General features: G+C 33.0%; 3 protein-coding genes across 4 annotated transcripts; all 3 read right to left on the reverse strand.

The window, feature by feature from the left end:
• Positions 1-1,480: 1,480 nt before the first annotated feature.
• LOC122581486 (putative deoxyribonuclease TATDN1) lies at positions 1,481-5,013 on the reverse strand. Of its 2 annotated transcripts, XM_043753720.1 has the most exons (12): positions 4,893-5,013; positions 4,762-4,782; positions 4,556-4,656; positions 3,837-3,894; positions 3,694-3,737; positions 3,506-3,586; positions 3,365-3,435; positions 3,180-3,290; positions 2,811-2,893; positions 2,469-2,685; positions 1,981-2,064; positions 1,481-1,722 (listed from the first exon to the last, which is right to left on the reverse strand). In XM_043753720.1, the coding sequence occupies exons 1-12, from the start codon at positions 4,912-4,914 to the stop codon at positions 1,653-1,655; spliced, it is 963 nt and encodes a 320-aa protein (XP_043609655.1). In that variant the 5' UTR covers positions 4,915-5,013; the 3' UTR covers positions 1,481-1,652. The 2 variants fall into 2 exon arrangements, with proteins under 2 accessions (XP_043609655.1, XP_043609661.1); XM_043753726.1 differs by lacking the exons at positions 4,556-4,656; positions 4,762-4,782; positions 4,893-5,013 and having other exon boundaries at positions 3,827-3,872.
• A 712-nt stretch (positions 5,014-5,725) lies between these two features.
• On the reverse strand, positions 5,726-7,579 carry LOC122595438. The gene is made up of 2 exons (XM_043767800.1): positions 7,223-7,579; positions 5,726-6,256 (listed from the first exon to the last, which is right to left on the reverse strand). The coding sequence occupies exons 1-2, from the start codon at positions 7,577-7,579 to the stop codon at positions 5,726-5,728; spliced, it is 888 nt and encodes a 295-aa protein (XP_043623735.1).
• A 5,638-nt stretch (positions 7,580-13,217) lies between these two features.
• Positions 13,218-14,529, reverse strand: LOC122605558 (syntaxin-121). The gene has a single exon (XM_043778519.1). It carries the CDS (start codon positions 14,349-14,351, stop codon positions 13,368-13,370), a length of 984 nt encoding a protein of 327 aa, XP_043634454.1. The 5' UTR covers positions 14,352-14,529; the 3' UTR covers positions 13,218-13,367.
• Between the last annotated feature and the right edge of the window lie 927 nt (positions 14,530-15,456).

Here is a 15,456-nt window from a genome sequence, read left to right on the forward strand (position 1 = left end):
TACACAACATATATACATCACAAGTGGATATTCGTAAAACTAGAAACCAACATCTCAATGGAAAATAGTCAATTATTACCACGACAGATGCAAACATTATTGTTAGAGCATTTCTAATGGAAGCTTTTTTAGAAAAAAATAATAGTAATATAAAAAGTATAGTCATTAATGACTTATTTTTTATTCAAAAATAAAAAGGAAAGCTTACAAATATATACGGGATTCTCAAAGACTTATATTTTGTACAATTTTTTCACTATAACCCCCTTTCTAGTAATTTTCATGATATTATATATATTGTTATATTGTTGATTACTTAAAAAAGCTTTCAAAAGTGTGTCCGTTAAGAATATTTTGATAATAACCTCTTACATGAGCGAGTGATATATTTACGTGGCAAGAAATATAAGACCTAAAAATTAGCAGTATTGGAGATGTTTTTACATTGGGGTAAAAACAATTCTTTTGTCATGTGTATTCCTCAATGTACAAATCTCCAAAAAGCTGCAGCTTGCGTTCAACTAATTTAATTTATACAACACAGTAAAAACTAAATGAACAAGACGCCTGGAACTAGATCACCTCTGTATAGAAAAAAGTAAAGTAACTCCTAATGTCGTCTTCCACATATTTTGGGTCCCAAATACCGTCTTCGACGGTGTATGAGGGAGGTTGAGATGTAGACAGCCTTACCCCTACCAAAGGTAAAGAGACTGCTTCCAGGTTCTACCAAAGGTAGAAAAGGACCTCCAGCCTTGCTGGGCATGAGAATCGAACCCATAAACTCTGTCTCCAGAGGCAAGGGCTCCAAGCCTCCAACCACTGATCCAACCCAGTTGGTTTTTAGAAATCACCTCTATATATAGGTATTTTGATATTCTTAAACAATTTAATGTCATTACCTTGTATTTCTTGATAATCTGCATGACATCCTTTCTATAAAGTCGACTACCCATTTAACTGTAAACACAACTACAAGAGTATATGCAAGTATGCAACACATACAGCTTATTATTGTACTCTGAAGTTTTAGTGTCTCATAATGATGAACTCCCACATCTATTTATAGATGATATTACTCTTACTCTTGCCTCTGTTACTCATGATTCCTAGAATATGCCTTGGTTATACCTTTATCCCTCGTTTGGCTAGAAGAGTATCGAACTTTGAACAGATCAAGTAGTATTTGATACTTAATAAGTTAATAGCAAATAGATTCGGATGTCACAAAACAATGACAATAATTTAAGCTATGGAAAGCATTCTACGATAATGGTTTAATATCTTCGGTATTCTTTCAACTTTTGTTATAAATGGACTAAGAAAGAGGGTCGATAAAAATTCATAATCTTGTGGTGCTTTTTGGAGCAAAATTATGAAAAATTAGCAATTGTAACTATAGCAAGAACCATAAGTGCCTGATTTTTATTTTCTCAGGTGTGAATAAATGTATTGGGGAAAAAAAATTAAAGAAAAGGATTAAAAGGTCAAATGGGATAAGTAAAAAAAACAAGATTTTGAAACCCACATAATTGCACATATAATCTTTTAATTGCAAGCTTGCAACTCCTACATAATACAGCTTGTGGGTTTTTGTCAAGGAAAAAGAGTACATCTTGTATCAAAAAACTTGGCAAACAACAAAGAACTTATTACTTGGAAGTCTGAACACCAGAAAGAATAGCATCTGCTGCAGCATCCAAGTCATGAGGAAAAAAAACCCTGCACAATGGACCACGTTACCCTGAGTAACCACTATCAAGTGAATCAAATAAAGCCACAAGACTATGATCTTCAATATAATTATTGATCATCATATTGGGATATCAGATATCTGTTTAAATATATTGGTGAAAGACTTTTATTCAGTTTCACACAAAAAAAAATTAAAATCTATGAGTATCAGTTTCAGGATCCAACGATAAATACAAAAGAATCACATTTTCAACAATATTTCAAGGCAATTGATGTTCAGAATACCTGCATGTGTTGTGGTACAGGGTTTTGCTGAGTTGGTTTATATCATCAATGCCTTTACAACCGCCAACAACCTCAAGTACTTGCCTGGAGATGATTGATATATTATATATCAGAACCTTAACAGTTCAAACGAATATACGCAAGTATTCAACACATTGCATTATGCATGGGTATGGTGGCCATGAGCCTAAGCCTGAGCCTGAGCCTGAGCCTGAGCCTGGGCTTGTTTGAATCATATCGCAAACTAATATATGTTTTCTGACTTTCTCCTTGATGACTTCATATCCTTGACCACAACAATTATGTCTCAAACTCTTGTGCATTTCAATAAAAATCTAAATTTTAATTATTTGGGAGGATTTAAGCATAGAAATACACTTTGTGAAACTTTCAGACTGTCTGATCCATTTCATTTTTAGCTATTCTTTTCTTCCTATTTGACCTTTTGAAGATCAAACATAACAAGAACTAACAATAAATGCACTTACCGAACTAAACAAGGTTCATTTCGACCTTTGACTACAGAATCCTGGTCATACTTCTCTTTCTTCTTAGAAGGCCAAGTGGACTTTATAAAGTTCTTCCCAGCATGCGTGTTTTTGATCTCACAGTAGGGAGAATCTGTCTCAATCATCATTCTATCGACTGGGATACCTTTAAGAGCATCAAGATTTTCAGAAGTTTTCAAAGAGCAACCATTAATCCCTGTTGTTGGAGAAACAAAACATTATTATCAGGATCATGTACATTATTGCAAATGAAAATCAAATTTATATGTAAATTTATTCAGTTGATAAAAAGTGGATGAGATGAAACAGATAGATGTTGACCTATAAAGAGATTACTAAATGCGAGAAGCTTGTCACGGTCTTCAGGTGTGCCAGTAAATGAGTGTGCAACTCCACCACAGAACCTGTCACGTATAAAAGAACTTTTAGCCAAGTTCACAACCTTCAATAAAGCAACTGCCTAGATTATACAGAGAATTTTGTATTAAAACGATATACTGCACCAATGGTAAAAGGGTTAATGTCAATCAGTACGTTGAAAGTATGCATATCATACACAATGGTGAAATTTTTTTGAGGAGAACGTCCCTCAAAATATCTTAACCATAAACTGTTAATATGATTTATATAATACTCATTCATTGAGTGCTGACTTCTTATTTTCTATATAATGAGATCCATGTCTCGTACCTGTGCTTGTTTTGCTCAAGAATGTCACAGAAATCCCCAGCAGCTGCTCGCATATGAAGAAACATTGGAAGCTTCATGATATGTGCTAATTCAAACTGCTTTTCAAAGTATCTAAAGATAACAATATACATATGTGAACCTATAAACCTTATTTATAGCTCAAATATGAGACAAGAAACACATACTTCTTTTGAATCTCCGGTGAACAAAAGTGAGTTCTGTCATAATCCAATCCACATTCACCAATGGCCACTACCTACTAAAAACACATGCTATACGTTATATTATAGTAGATTGGGAAAACAATGAGTTCATGATCACATTACCTTCCCTTTTTCAACTCCCTCTCTAGCCAGTGACAAGAGTTCCTGAAAATGCTTTTCTGGATCCCCACTCTCATCGAACTCCTAGATCGAATAAGAAAGAGTTATGATTAGAAATCCACAAGACCACAAGTATCTTTATGTTTGATGTATTTAAATACTATTAACAAACATTCAGAAGAAGTACCCACATTGCATCGTGTTGGGTGCACTCCAACCGTACAAAATAGTCTTGCTACCATAAACAATACACCATCAGTATACAAATGAAATGGAATCTGATACTACAAAACTGGTAAGAACATACTGAAAATCATTACACACATCGACTAACCATCAGTTTCTGCAATAGCTAAAGCTTCCTTGGACTCCTCAAGTGATCCACCTGTGACCTATAACAAAGATGTCATCTCACAAGTTCATATACATATGCATAATGTGAACCAGATTATATGCATTCAACAACAGCAAAAAATAGTCTTTTCTTATAGTGCCATAACTAGAGAGATCACAACCCAGCCAACTTTGTTGACATGGCAGGCAAACCCGAGGCGCTGTCAATACCCCACAATCCATGAAACTGGGCTAAACAACCATTCCTCCATAATTCTGGTATATATGTGTGACAGGTGGCCTTCTTTGGAAAATCTGCCATGATTTGGACTCAAGGAGTTGAAACTGCCCATCCCAAACGATTGGCCTCACTGCCACTTCTAGTAGAGTTTTTCTAGACATATGCAAACATATCCACACATATTTTAAAATTTTTGCAATGGGATTGTAGAACCCACGACATTTTGGTCGATGGGTCATCTCGAATACCGTTGTGGCTAAGGCCCTTTGGTCTACAAGGAAGTTGGTAAACATTATAAAGTGGATCAAGTGATGTCATATTTCCCAACTATCGTAGCTAGTTAACTCGGTCTCTTACTCCACTTTTAAAACAAAGTAACCATTTAAGCATCGTACATGTAACTTAGATAATCACTTTAGTACGTCTAATCATATAAAATCTATGAAAATCTAGATTGCATTCAGGATGGTAAAGCTTACGATAATTCGATCAACGCCTGCGGTCCAAGCCCTAGTTAAAACAGCTGCAATATCAGGTAAATGGCATTGCTTACCATTATACACACCCTTGAACATGCTATCTGCCATCATCAATTCAATATAATATTATTTATACTATCCTATAATATAATGTATAATAATATAAACTGTGGCAAAATTACAACTTGGCAAAGAACTAAACTAACCTGTGAAATTAACAGCAATATCTGCTTAAAGTAGAAACAGAAAAATAAGTAACCGTTAGTGAAGTAAATAAATAAAAACACATGAACGGAAATATAGGATGTAAAAGGAAAGAAAGGAGACGTGCACGTGCCTATCATTCTAACTGTTGCCATGGATTAACTTCAATTGGCAGGTGTGTAAGAGTTGAAGAAACCCTAATCAAAAGGTCTGCAGATGTTTTATTTTAGGGTTTTACATTAAATATTTTTTTTGTTTTCGGGGGTTACAAATAAAAGAGAATGGAAATGTAATAAAGAATAGAAAATGAGAGAATGAGATTTAATATGGAAATGTGTAGTTCATTATCTTGTTTGGTGTGAACAGAGAATCGAACCTGAGAAATATAACAGAGAATGATTCTCTTGTTTGTTATGTCAAGTGAATGGATTAATTTTTTTTTTTAAAAAAATTATTTTGTAGAAATTTAACACTTTTACCATCTCAAAATATCCATTATACATGATACTATGATAGTATGCTACGACGACATAATATTTCAACTTTTTGATAAATGTTTGATAAAAAAAGAAAAAAAAAAGACAGAATACCATATAACAAGATAAACCAAAATGTGACCAACAAAACAAGCAATAAACCAACAACAAAAACTATCTGCTCTAGAAAATTAAAAACAACAAACACAAGTAAGAAATGAGTTATATGAAGCCAAACAATTATTTCACAAAAAAAAAAAAAAACTAACTAATACCAACATTGTTCCATTTGATGATGCTTGGTCAACCACAAAATACATAGTCATATAGTACGAAAGCACATCTAGATAACATGAAGATCCCTACATTACTTATATTACTTACAACTATACATTATATATAGCCAAAAAAATTATATAGTTACTAGAGAAATAAACCTTGTTAAGTTAAAAAAAAACTAGTTCAAAAGAAGCATCCATAACACATTAACCTAGTCAAGAGGCCCATCCCCGAGCATCTGAATATAGGTAATCCTATCTCCTTCAGAAGACCTAAGAAATATACGAGCTTTACTTGCATTACGACGGATAACATGCATCCCCCTAAGACGTTGATGTGTAGTAATGCCTTGTAAGTTTTGTATCTCGGTAATAACATCGTCCAATATATCATTAGCAATATCTTGATTAGCTTGATCAGCACTAGCAACAAGTTTGTCACCCAACATACCTAAAGAATGTTCCATTTTTTCTGTCAAGTTACTCGAACATTCCTTAAAAGTTTCACCAAAGTCGTCACTTTTGCTTCTTTTTCGCTTACTACCGGTGCTACTTGGATCTCCACCAGACATGGGAACTTCCAAATCAACTGCAGTGGGAGTCTCTTGTGCCTCATCTCCAATATCTTCATCTCCAAGATCCTCAGCACGAGATCCCGTAGCTCTATCTTTGCCAAAGATGCTACAAAGTTTCTCATAGAATGGTAAAGGCTTGCCTCGAAAATAAGCAGCAGTTTTGTGGTACTACAAGAAATTAATAAATTTCTATTATTAACTATAATAACCCGTGAAATTAGTATAATAATATAATGTTATTTATAAAATAAGTGACAAAAAAAATAAAAGAATAGAGAGGAAGGAGTGATCAACTCTCAACTGCGTGGGAACAGAGAGGAAGGAGTGATCAGCTCTGGTCTATTAATAATGTATTCTCAATAATCTTAGTTTTAGTTTCGTATATGAATAACCGGGAACAGTACTGGTAATGGTTATAAATCATAGTTTGGGGTTTCAAATAAACATCAGATCACTTTCTGTTATAATCAGAGTAGTTGACAAGCCGAGTATACTAGTCTTGTGATATATATTTAGCTATCGTTAAGGGAGGTTAATCTGGTAGTAATATGTATAATAATGTTAGACTTACTATACCATGAAATCGGTTGAGCCAATTTGAGTCGACTTGAGGACTGTCCAAATGGGTCATTAGGTACAGGTACAATGTGGGTAAAGAAGTGACTGCAGGAAATTCTAAGAGTGTCTAAATATGTTCCTTCAATCAGTAGGTTAAATGATACATGACTCATGATTTCTAATTTCTTAGCTACATATAATATACATTCTGTTATAGTAGTTAGTGACTGCAGGAAACTCCAAGTAGGTTGTACAAGTCTCACCTATTTTATAGAGCTACTGATGTGTCGTACATATGTATATATGTATGAGAGTGGCTGTAAATGCTACCTTTTAAACTAGCTCGTTAAGTAAATTTAACTAAAATAGGATTGTTGTGAATGAGTTTTTGGGTCGTATATGCATCAGTAGCTCTAATGTTTTGGATCAGGTTATAATATAACCTGATGGTCACCTTATATATACAAACTTATGTTCTCGATCAGTATATAACATGATGGTTTTCTTATACCTCTAACATTGGTCGGCTAGTTGAGTCTAAGGAATTATAGGAAGGAGAGTTACAGCAAGGTATACCTTGATATATTCATCCCAGACTTGGTCTTCCGCATCAATACAACATGTTTTGGAATTCCAACCGAAGCCACTTGTGTTGGTGCCGACTAACATGTCGTGCACAGTGCTGAAATTTGACTTCAACGTCTTCATCCTTGACTTAATATGAGGGTCTGCCTTTAATCCCGCATTAGGAAGAGATACATCCAACAGGCTTTGTACAGCTTTAAGATATCCCGGCTTGAAGCCATTATCAGCCCCTGAATACTTTCCAGATACATGTAACTCCATAAGTGCATCAATCAGCTTTGCATCTTCCTCTACTGTCCAAGGTCTTTTGTTCCTTTCAGCACCTTTAACTATAGTTTGTTCAGCCATGACTACATTACAAAAAAAGGGAACAACAAGTATCTAAAGAATGAACGATCTACTTTCAAAAAAGGTTGCACCATATATGATCATATTAACCAGCAAGGAATAGTATAGATTTACAAAAGATTCTAGTTTAGCCAAAATGCATACATCATTACATATATATTAACTACTAAAACACATAAACCAGCAAGGAATAGCTTAGATATACAAAAGATTATCATCTAAGACGTAAATCTATTGAGCTAAATGAGCACGTCTTGCATTCCACTCGTTAAACATCTCATTAGCAAGATTATCTCTGTGATCACTCCATGCATGTGTAGTCTCGACTGTGCTAATAACATCATCGTGAGTGTTTGCTGGTTCTACATGATTGCTTGGTACTTCACAATCAGCAGGGTCCTCATCTATGGTTGTACGAATAAAATTGTGCATCAAACAACAAGCGATGATTATTCGTGGCATAGAGTCTATCGGATGGAAATGACAATCAAGCAAAATTTTCCATCTATTCTTAATCATCCCAAAACATCTTTCGATTACATTTCTTGCCGACGCGTGTCGCATATTATATAATTCTTTCGCTGTAGTAGGTGGACGATTCCAATCATTAAGATGATATCTTTGACCGCTGTAAGGACTTAAAAAACCATTTCCATTCATATAACCGGCATCACAAAGGTAATAGGTTCCTTCTGTGACTTTAAGACCGTTTGGTCTACTAATAGCATCTCGAAGCACTCAACTATCCGCTGCAGAACCCTCCCATCCCACCAAGACGTATGTAAACAAAAGGTCTTTTATACAAACACCAAGTACATTAGTACATATTTCACCCTTTCGTGTTCGATAAGGTTTTCTATCAGCAGCATGTACCTTAACTTTTATATATGTTCCATCTAATGCTCCTAGGCAACCCTTCACATATAAATTATATATATATTAGTACGTAGATAACTCAATATTGTTATTAAAACGTGATTATAGTTAACTAACCTTAAACCATTTCCACCTTTCATCTAATTCATCGTTTGGTACTGGCACTGGCGTTCTGTAAAACTCTTTATGTAGTCGACAAACCGCATTTAAGACAATCTGGAAATATCGACTTATAGTTTCACCGGACCTTTCAAACCTATTGATAATAATCCTATTTTTTTCATTATGCGCAAGTGTGTGTAAGAACATAGCAACTTGTTCATCCACTTTTATGTTTTTACTATTACTTAATCCCCCTCTACTTTCAAGAATTCCACAAAGCTTTCTAAAGGCGTATATATTCATTCTTATATTTGTGATACTCGTTGTATCGCTTTGATATACCATCTTTCTCATATTTTTATCTCTATCGTTATAACTAACAAAGTACCTCTCACGCAATGTTCTTGACTCTATGATGTGATTCATGGCATGAGCACACTGAAGAAACCAACGAGCAACAAAATACATAACTTGAGTTGTTCCTAATGCAGCGAGTATAACAGAGTGTCTAGTTCGGACTTTTCGTTGAGACAATGGCATTCTTGTCATCTAGAGATTATTCAAGTTTAATAAGATATATATACATATGTATTAACGGGTGCTACTACTAAACATCAAGCTGAGAGCAAACAGAAACAACTCACATCAGTACTTATGCAAGAACATATATATCAATTGAGGGAATAATATGATAATTTCCTCGAGTTGTAAAACTATATACGGTCACCTCAAAATAAAAATATCATTCCTTGTGGATAACCAACTTAGTGGACTTCTAAAACAAGTTTCCAGCGTAGAGATCACTTGTAATGAAAAACATTATCTAAATGCTCAATATTAGGCGAGAAGATATGAAAATCATTAAATATATATTAATACAAGTAGTAATTATATAAACCACCACATATAATAGCAATTTGAACACAAAAAAATATAAATATGCATTGAAAATTAATAATTGAAAAGAATATATTAATTAGGTTTTTTTTAGGGTTTGAGATTTCAGATTAAAATAAAATAGAGAAAAAATAAACAAAAAATTACCTTAGTTGTGGATGAAAGCAATCATAAGACTGATGAAGAAAAGATCTCACCAAGGGTTATAGATTGTGTTATGAAGATGCTGATATGGGGTTATAGATTGTGTTATGAAGAGGGTGATATTTTTTTTTTAGATATATATCCCTTTTATTGAATTCACACTAGAAAAGGAGAAGAGAATCAGGCTTTGTAAACTATCTATTCTCCCTGTTTCTTTATTTTTTGTAAGGAAAGGAAAACAGAGAAAGAGAAAGCTACAGTATACTTTTATTTCCATTCTCTTTTTCAAACAAACAAGGAAAATGATTCTATTTCCCTTTCTCATGCCTCCATTCCATTGTACCTAAATTTGAATTTAGGCTTGAACACGGGGCAAAACCTGAAACCGCAAATCAAGACCAAAACCTGGTTCAGGTTGGGTTCACGTGAGCCGGGTCTCGAGTTTCGGGTCATTTGCCGATGCCTATTTAACAGCTTGTTGAATTTATTTATGAAAAATGATTAATCCTCTTAAATATTAGCCTAAAAATTATCCTAAAACTATATAACTGTGGATTCCACAAATTTCTATTTTTATTTTCACCCACTTATTTTCCACAAGTCACCATCGTATGAATTAGGAGGATTTTTAGGCTAATAAGTTATGAGGATTGATCATTTCCCATTATTTATTGATGAATGTAATTTCAAATAAGATTAATCTAATGTTCTGTAATTAATATATATTAAAGCACGTGGTTTATAATTATAAACGTGTCACGGATCCATTTATAATGTTCGGATTTTGTTATGTTGCATCATGTTTTGTTTTTTTTTTCTTTGAGATTTCTCTTGTTTCTTGTTTGACAAGAATTGTACTTACAAAACACGTCACAAATCTATGAAATTTAAACAAAAGAATGCTATGAAATACTTAGTTGCTTGTAAAATAAAAAATATACAACAGATAATCTTTATATATACTAAAAAACAACTGACCTAATTGCTTATTGACCAATTATAACTCTCTATTCATTTAAATTAGACTTTGATGATGTCATCATCTATCAATTAGTTAAAAAAAATAAAAGTTATAACCGACTTATGCTAATTGCCGAATGTAAATCTTTGAGTCTGTGGTCTCTAATGTGATTCCTACTTAAACTCAAATTCCATAATATATATTGTTATAAAAACCACTTTATACTTTGTTAACATAGAGACTACTTCATTTTTTGTAATATTAATATTTATTTTCTTTTAATTATTTTAACTATAATTGAGCAATCACAAATATGAGATAATCTTTCTTTTATGACATGAATAATAAACTTAAATATGATATAAAAAGTATATAATAAAATTGTACGTTATGATATTTCGAGTTAAATCAAAAGACATTTTATGATGATGATAATCAACAAATGTCAATTAAAAAATTATAAATAAATATTACAATGTATTACAAAAAATGAAATACAATATATGCGTTGGGTTTGTACAAAAAGAACTTTACTTCATCATCTAACTAATGATTTATTAACCAATCAAATCGTTTGATTTCATCAAATTAACTTTTGATGATGTCATCATTTAGATAAACTACAAATTAAAAACCTAATAATCATTATCTAAATATATTATTATATTAATATTTATATTAATTTGTAGAAAAAGTCTCATTAATTTACATTTTTTTGTTTTCCATCAATAATTTACACTTTTTAGCCCTAAATATTTAATTTATATTTATTTTTAACCATCAACTTGAGAGAAATTTTTAATATTTACAATCATCTAGTTAAATAAAAAAAATTTAACATATCAAATTTTTTCTTAAAAAAAATATTTCAAAACCTAATGACTTATTAACAAATTTTAGATTAAATTTATAATTATAAATATTAATATTTAGTTTAATATTAGATATAAATACAATGTGAACTTTAGATACATATCCCAAACATAATAACAGATAACAATATACAACATCATTATCCTAAACACCATAGAAATCACGGAATGTGGGACGATCATAGAACAAAACACGATTTACAATAGAGGGTTTACTTGAATCCTATGTCCAAATCAATATAAACTCCATTCAAGATTCATTCTATCTCTCAATCGAAGAGGTACATAATTTTCTCCTTTTTTGTATATTAGTTTTCCATTTTAATGTTTAAAGTTACAGTTGGCACTCAAAACAAGAGTCCTAATTGTTAATCAAAGAATATAAAAACAATCCTAATTGTTATCATATTATCATAGAACAGGTGATTGAAAATAAAACTATACGTGTTATGGTCACGATAACACGCATCATGATTAAATACATATATTTGAATGTCAAGTACACGATCACAAATATGTTTATATTTTAATTCTAATTTATCTTTCATAATAATATCACATTATGAGTACATTTGGTTTCAAAATATTCTATAATGGAAAAATTATTATATATAGCATGTGTCTTGTGTAATGACTACGACAAACAATTCTATCAATATGTATAGGCTAATAATAACAGTGACAACCTATGATTTCTATACTACAAGTTGCAAAATATAACACTTAAAACTGTATTTCTTCAAAGTTATAAACTTTTATGACTTAAATGTATGAAGATCTAACATTGATAATATTGTAAATCTCATGTCCAGTGTTGGACACGGGGCTAAAATCTAGTACAATGTTGGTCCATCAAGACATATGAGACTCTTTATATAGAATTTCAGTTGTTTTTATTCGTGCTTTTAACAAAAAGTAATGATTACTACTTATTTTAGAGATGATAATATAAAACATCACTTGAGAACATCAAAACGAGATAAAGATCTACATCATATATCTCTCATATATTGTTTATATGAAATTTGGATATGCTTGTTCCTGGTTATGAAGAGGTTGGGCCATTAGGTAAAATGAGCCTTACCACAAACGTGGAAGTATTTCAAATACTTAGAGCATACACTAATACATTATGGTCGGATTAGTCCTCAAAAGAACTAGTCTTTGTCAGCAACATATTAGATGAAGGACAAATCCTTTAAAACAAGCTCAATATATGATTAGTCTGGGACCCACCATTTATATCACTAATCCGTGAAACACCCCACACACTAACTATAAAACTAGTCTCTGGAAGGACGGGTCACGAAAGACGAGTCCTGTGAATAGAACAACACTATGGTGTTCACTCATCCTTGGACTATGGACGAAGTGAAGATCAGTCGAGACGAAACCATAGTGTTCCCTCTTACAAACTTAATCTAATCTAAATAAATGTTTGATCTATGCTTTTACGTGTTGAAGCTAAAATAATCTATATTTGACCCACTTGTTAAATGGGCTATGGGGCCATATACTCGTATCTAATTAGCATGTCAATGGGTTGAAATGGCACCTCTTTTGACCACGGAGATGCCTTCTAGATACTCCAAATACTAGTATGACACATGTAAATAAACAAGACCCAAGTTGACATAGTGATTGCAGGCAGTTGAGCCAACCTACCAAAGTTTAAAAGGCTAGTAATACATGTTTGACCTGGTCCATTATACCTTTCCTAAGATTCAATAATGCATTTGTACTTTCTAATTATTTGTTTGTCCAATATACGCACATCACCATGGAATACGGAAATATTTATCAGTATGATACTCAAAACAATCAAAACACGACAAACTAAAATAGATACAATAATAATCATAAAAATAAAAAAATACAATGAAAAATAACTCATACTCGCTCCAACAACCCGATGCGATCGATTACTAATCCATCGTCAGGCCGCCGTAGGTGGTGGTGGTGGTGATGGCGTAGATGGAACACTACTATTCCCGCCACTATTACTCTCCCACGGCCTGATGGAAAGTAAAATGATCATAATAACAACCAACACCAAAAGGATCCCAAAACACGCCCATTTACGCGTATTTTTCTGATGCTTACGCGCAACTTGTAAATGAGTAGTTCCACGGCTAACAAAGGAGCTAGCGCGATTAACCTGATTCTCAATATCATCCAACTGTTGACCTTGACTCTCAACTAAAACCGCCATATCCATAAAAACCTGATGCAACTCTTTCAAATTCTTTTCAATTTCTTTAACCGCATCATGCCTTTCCTGTATCTCCAAAATCGTATCCATCACCTGTCCTCTCCCTTGCTCCTGTATCGCTTTCTGTAAAAAACTTTCACTCTCACCTGTCGAAATTAACCGATCCACAACCGATTCGTCAGGTTTTTCACCGGTAACAGTAAAATATCGTCGCTCAACCGTCTCACGGTACTCCGAATTCATCTTACTCCGTAAATCATTAAACATATTCATAGAATCAGATAGTTTTTTACGTAGTCCGTTAACAACGGAAGTTCGTGTACGATCCGATGAGCTTCCTGGTCCACAGCCAGGTAAGCTGCGATTAGCGGCGTTAGATCGATCTAACGCTTCTAATCGGACTTTGATGAATTTAGCTTTTTTTAATGATAAGGAAACGTCGTTATCCATTTTAGATCTGAGTTGTTTGACTGATTTAGCATTGTGTAAGGTTTTGCTGTTTTCGTGTGATGATTGGAGGCTGTTGTGGAGAGTTTCGAGTGCTCGGAGTTCGTCTTTGATTGATTCCACGTCTTCGAAAAACTTGTCGAGATTTGCGCCGCCGGAGTCTCCTCCTCCGGTCATCTCGATGTTCTGGTGGTTGTTACGTGGTGGTGATGAGTCTTCGCTGCGGAAGCGAGAGAATGAGCCGGAAAATAGGTCGTTCATGATTCTTCTGGCTTGTTTAAGAAATTATTTGATGATGATGATGATGATTTGTGTAAAGATATAGATACAGAAAATTTAGGATTTGGGATGGAGATATTTGTTGAATTTTGATGTTGAAAAAGTCAAGGGAGAGGAAATAGCTGAGAAAGTGATAATTTTATGGACTGACTTAGATGAGACGTTTTCAAGACCGCGTTAATTAAACAACAAAGAGAGACGATTTATTAGCAACTACTAATTTTATATTGAATGCAAAGCGTATAACTATTTGATTTCATTTAGCAAAACCCAACTGATAAACATCTTTTCTTTTTGAAAAATGATAAATCCTGTTAATAAATAGTATCATAATCCTCCTAAAAACTATAAATTAAAACAAATATAATCAACTTATTTTTTTTTCTAATCTCATCTTTTGATTTTTTTTATATGCGTTTCTTCCTAAGTTTATTTTACACACATACATACTTATATGAAAAATCCCTCGAAACTGATAAACCAAACTCATTTTGTTGCTTACATGAAGCCTCAAAACTGGCGAGGGTGTCACTTTTGTGACGGTGACACAAACCAACGAGATCATTGAGAGCGTCTAATCGCTACATCTTAAATATACTTCATTAGTTTAGTGTTTAGCTCGACAAAAATTGAATAACTTTTTTTTCAGTTTTTTTTCTTATTAAAGGCTAAACCATTAATCGTATGTCATTATCTAATTTTTAAAGATATTTATAGGCATACAAAATGAAGCATATTCAGTGACGGATACAGGATTTTGAGAGGGTGGGGGCAAAAGTTTTACGCTGGAAACGACCGCACTATCACACTTGCCAAACATCTATCAAACAACATTTTTACTACTAAATATTTACCCATCAATCCTGAGTTTTAATGCCCATGATGAAAGAAAAATACGTGTTATTAAATTTATAGACAAACAAGACATGTATTAAGATGCTATAATCTATTCAAACTAGCTGGCTTATCGTGATTATGAATTTTTCATTTAAAAATGGCCTTACAAAACTCATCTATTTTTATTGAAATCAATAAGAATGCATTTGGATATTAGTTATAATTAATTTACACTACTTGTTAGCCTGTC

The sequence above is a fragment of the Erigeron canadensis genome, chromosome 1 (genome assembly GCF_010389155.1).
Source record: "Erigeron canadensis isolate Cc75 chromosome 1, C_canadensis_v1, whole genome shotgun sequence".
NCBI classification, from domain to species: domain Eukaryota; kingdom Viridiplantae; phylum Streptophyta; class Magnoliopsida; order Asterales; family Asteraceae; genus Erigeron; species Erigeron canadensis.

Bases quoted from the DNA above. Each gene is read 5' to 3' on its own strand.
- LOC122581486 (XM_043753720.1), bottom strand. From the start codon at position 4,914: ATGGCAACAGTTAGAATGATAG. The intron at 4,783-4,892 runs GCACGTGCACGT...TACTTTAAGCAG, and splicing joins GGCAACAGTTAGAATGATAG to ATATTGCTGTTAATTTCACA. The intron at 2,686-2,810 runs GTCAACATCTAT...CTCCAACAACAG, and splicing joins ATTTAGTAATCTCTTTATAG to GGATTAATGGTTGCTCTTTG.
- LOC122595438 (XM_043767800.1), bottom strand. From the start codon at position 7,579: ATGGCTGAACAAACTATAGTTAAAGGTGCTGAAAGGAACAAAAGACCT. The intron at 6,257-7,222 runs GTATACCTTGCT...AATTTCTTGTAG, and splicing joins TCTGGGATGAATATATCAAG to TACCACAAAACTGCTGCTTA.
- LOC122605558 (XM_043778519.1), bottom strand. From the start codon at position 14,351: ATGAACGACCTATTTTCCGGCTCATTCTCTCGCTTCCGCAGCGAAGAC.